Here is a 1584-nt window from a genome sequence, read left to right on the forward strand (position 1 = left end):
TGTCTGATGGAGGAAAATCATTTCCACTCTGCTCTGTAGGATTCAGACGCACTGGAGCAAACCACAATCATACATAATGACACATAAATCATACTCGAGGAGGAAAAACAAGCAGAGAGAGGAAAAAGCGTAGGCCAGCGCATGTTGTGTGAACACGCCATCTGCAGCCTTTAAAGTGCAGATCTCTGAACATCTCTGGGAGAGAGAGCTGCTGGAGAGATCTCAGATCCTGGGCTGATGCTGGCAGAGTGTGTGTGTGTGTGTGTGTGTGTGTGTGTGTCAGATCATGCAGGGGTTTCTGTCTCCTCGTATCTCCTGCGTCGTTTGGCAGAAGAACAGCTCGTCCTCCGAAGGTGAGTGAGGCTGTGGGAACAATAGCTCTGGAAGGAAAATCAGGGAGGATCCGGATATCCCATCCCATTAACTACACCCTCTTCCTGAAGAGCTTTCCAGCAGAGGATGAGGAGGTCAGAGCGCTCTTCCTCCTCATTATCTGTCCATCACCTGTTCTTCTGCAGGACTCATCAACACTTGGATAATGTTCTGGTCACGTTTGGAAAATGTTCTCCCATTATAGTTAACTAAAACTGGAAATTACATTAAAAAAAAAATGTTTTTGCCACTTTAAAAACAATAATAAAAAAAGATCTAAAACTTTTTTATTTCAGCTAGCTGAAAAGGCAACATTTACCATCTTAATTTAGTCAACGTTGATGTACTAAAACAACTAAAACTGAGATAGACTGAAATAAAATTAAATATAAAAATATTTAAAAACAATTAGTAAAAATGCACAACAAAATTACTATATAATAATTCAAAAGTAATTAATTAATTAAAATAACTATAATTAAAATGGAAATGGAAAATGCATCTAGTACAAACTAATTCAAAATGTAACAAAAAATCAATATATAAACAAAATACTTAAAAATAAAATTTAGAGTTTAAACTTGTTGTGTTTCAGCTAGTTTCCAAAGCAACATTTCTCATTTTAATTAAGTGGAACTTGAAGAACTAAAATAACTAAAACTGAAAGAATAAAAACTATATATATAGATATATGTAAGGTAATAATGCATTTTTTCAGCAAACATTATGAGAATGTTTTGAACATTTCAAAAACATTAGACGAATGTCCAACTAAAACATTTTAGAAAAGATATTCGATGACTGATTCAGAGAAGATTATTGAAGACCTGCTAACACTGTATTAACACTCAGAGCCGCTGTTTGAGAAGGATTCTCGTAGCTCTGTGATTTGATGACGCTGGGTTTATGTATCTAGGTCCCTCACGTCTGATGCTCTGGTTATTTATGAGCTATCTTCATCCTTGAACGAGTTCAATCTCTTCACACGTTCCATCTGCGTGCATCAGTTCTCCAGCCGCTTCGTTTAACGAGGAGAGGTGAATATATTTACACACTTAAACATTTGAGCCGCTCGCAAATTATGAAGAACGCAGCACTGGACGCAGTGAAGCCGGTTTATTAGTATAAATGGACTATATTTCAGATTTTGGATTGACCTTTTGACTGATTCATTAGGATAATTTGTTCATGAATCAGACTCTGTTCACACTA

The 1584-nt window shown here is 36.4% G+C and overlaps 1 protein-coding gene across 1 annotated transcript in view; it reads left to right on the top strand.

The window, feature by feature from the left end:
* Positions 1-286: 286 nt before the first annotated feature.
* Positions 287-1584, top strand: part of LOC113052821 (alpha-1A adrenergic receptor-like) — a 29934-nt gene continuing 28636 nt past the window's right edge. The window contains exon 1 of the mRNA XM_026217274.1: positions 287-353. Coding sequence (XP_026073059.1) covers positions 287-353 — 67 coding nt within the window. The remainder of the gene's footprint in view (positions 354-1584) is intronic.

The sequence above is a fragment of the Carassius auratus genome, chromosome 33 (assembly GCF_003368295.1).
Source record: "Carassius auratus strain Wakin chromosome 33, ASM336829v1, whole genome shotgun sequence".
Lineage (NCBI taxonomy): Eukaryota > Metazoa > Chordata > Actinopteri > Cypriniformes > Cyprinidae > Carassius > Carassius auratus.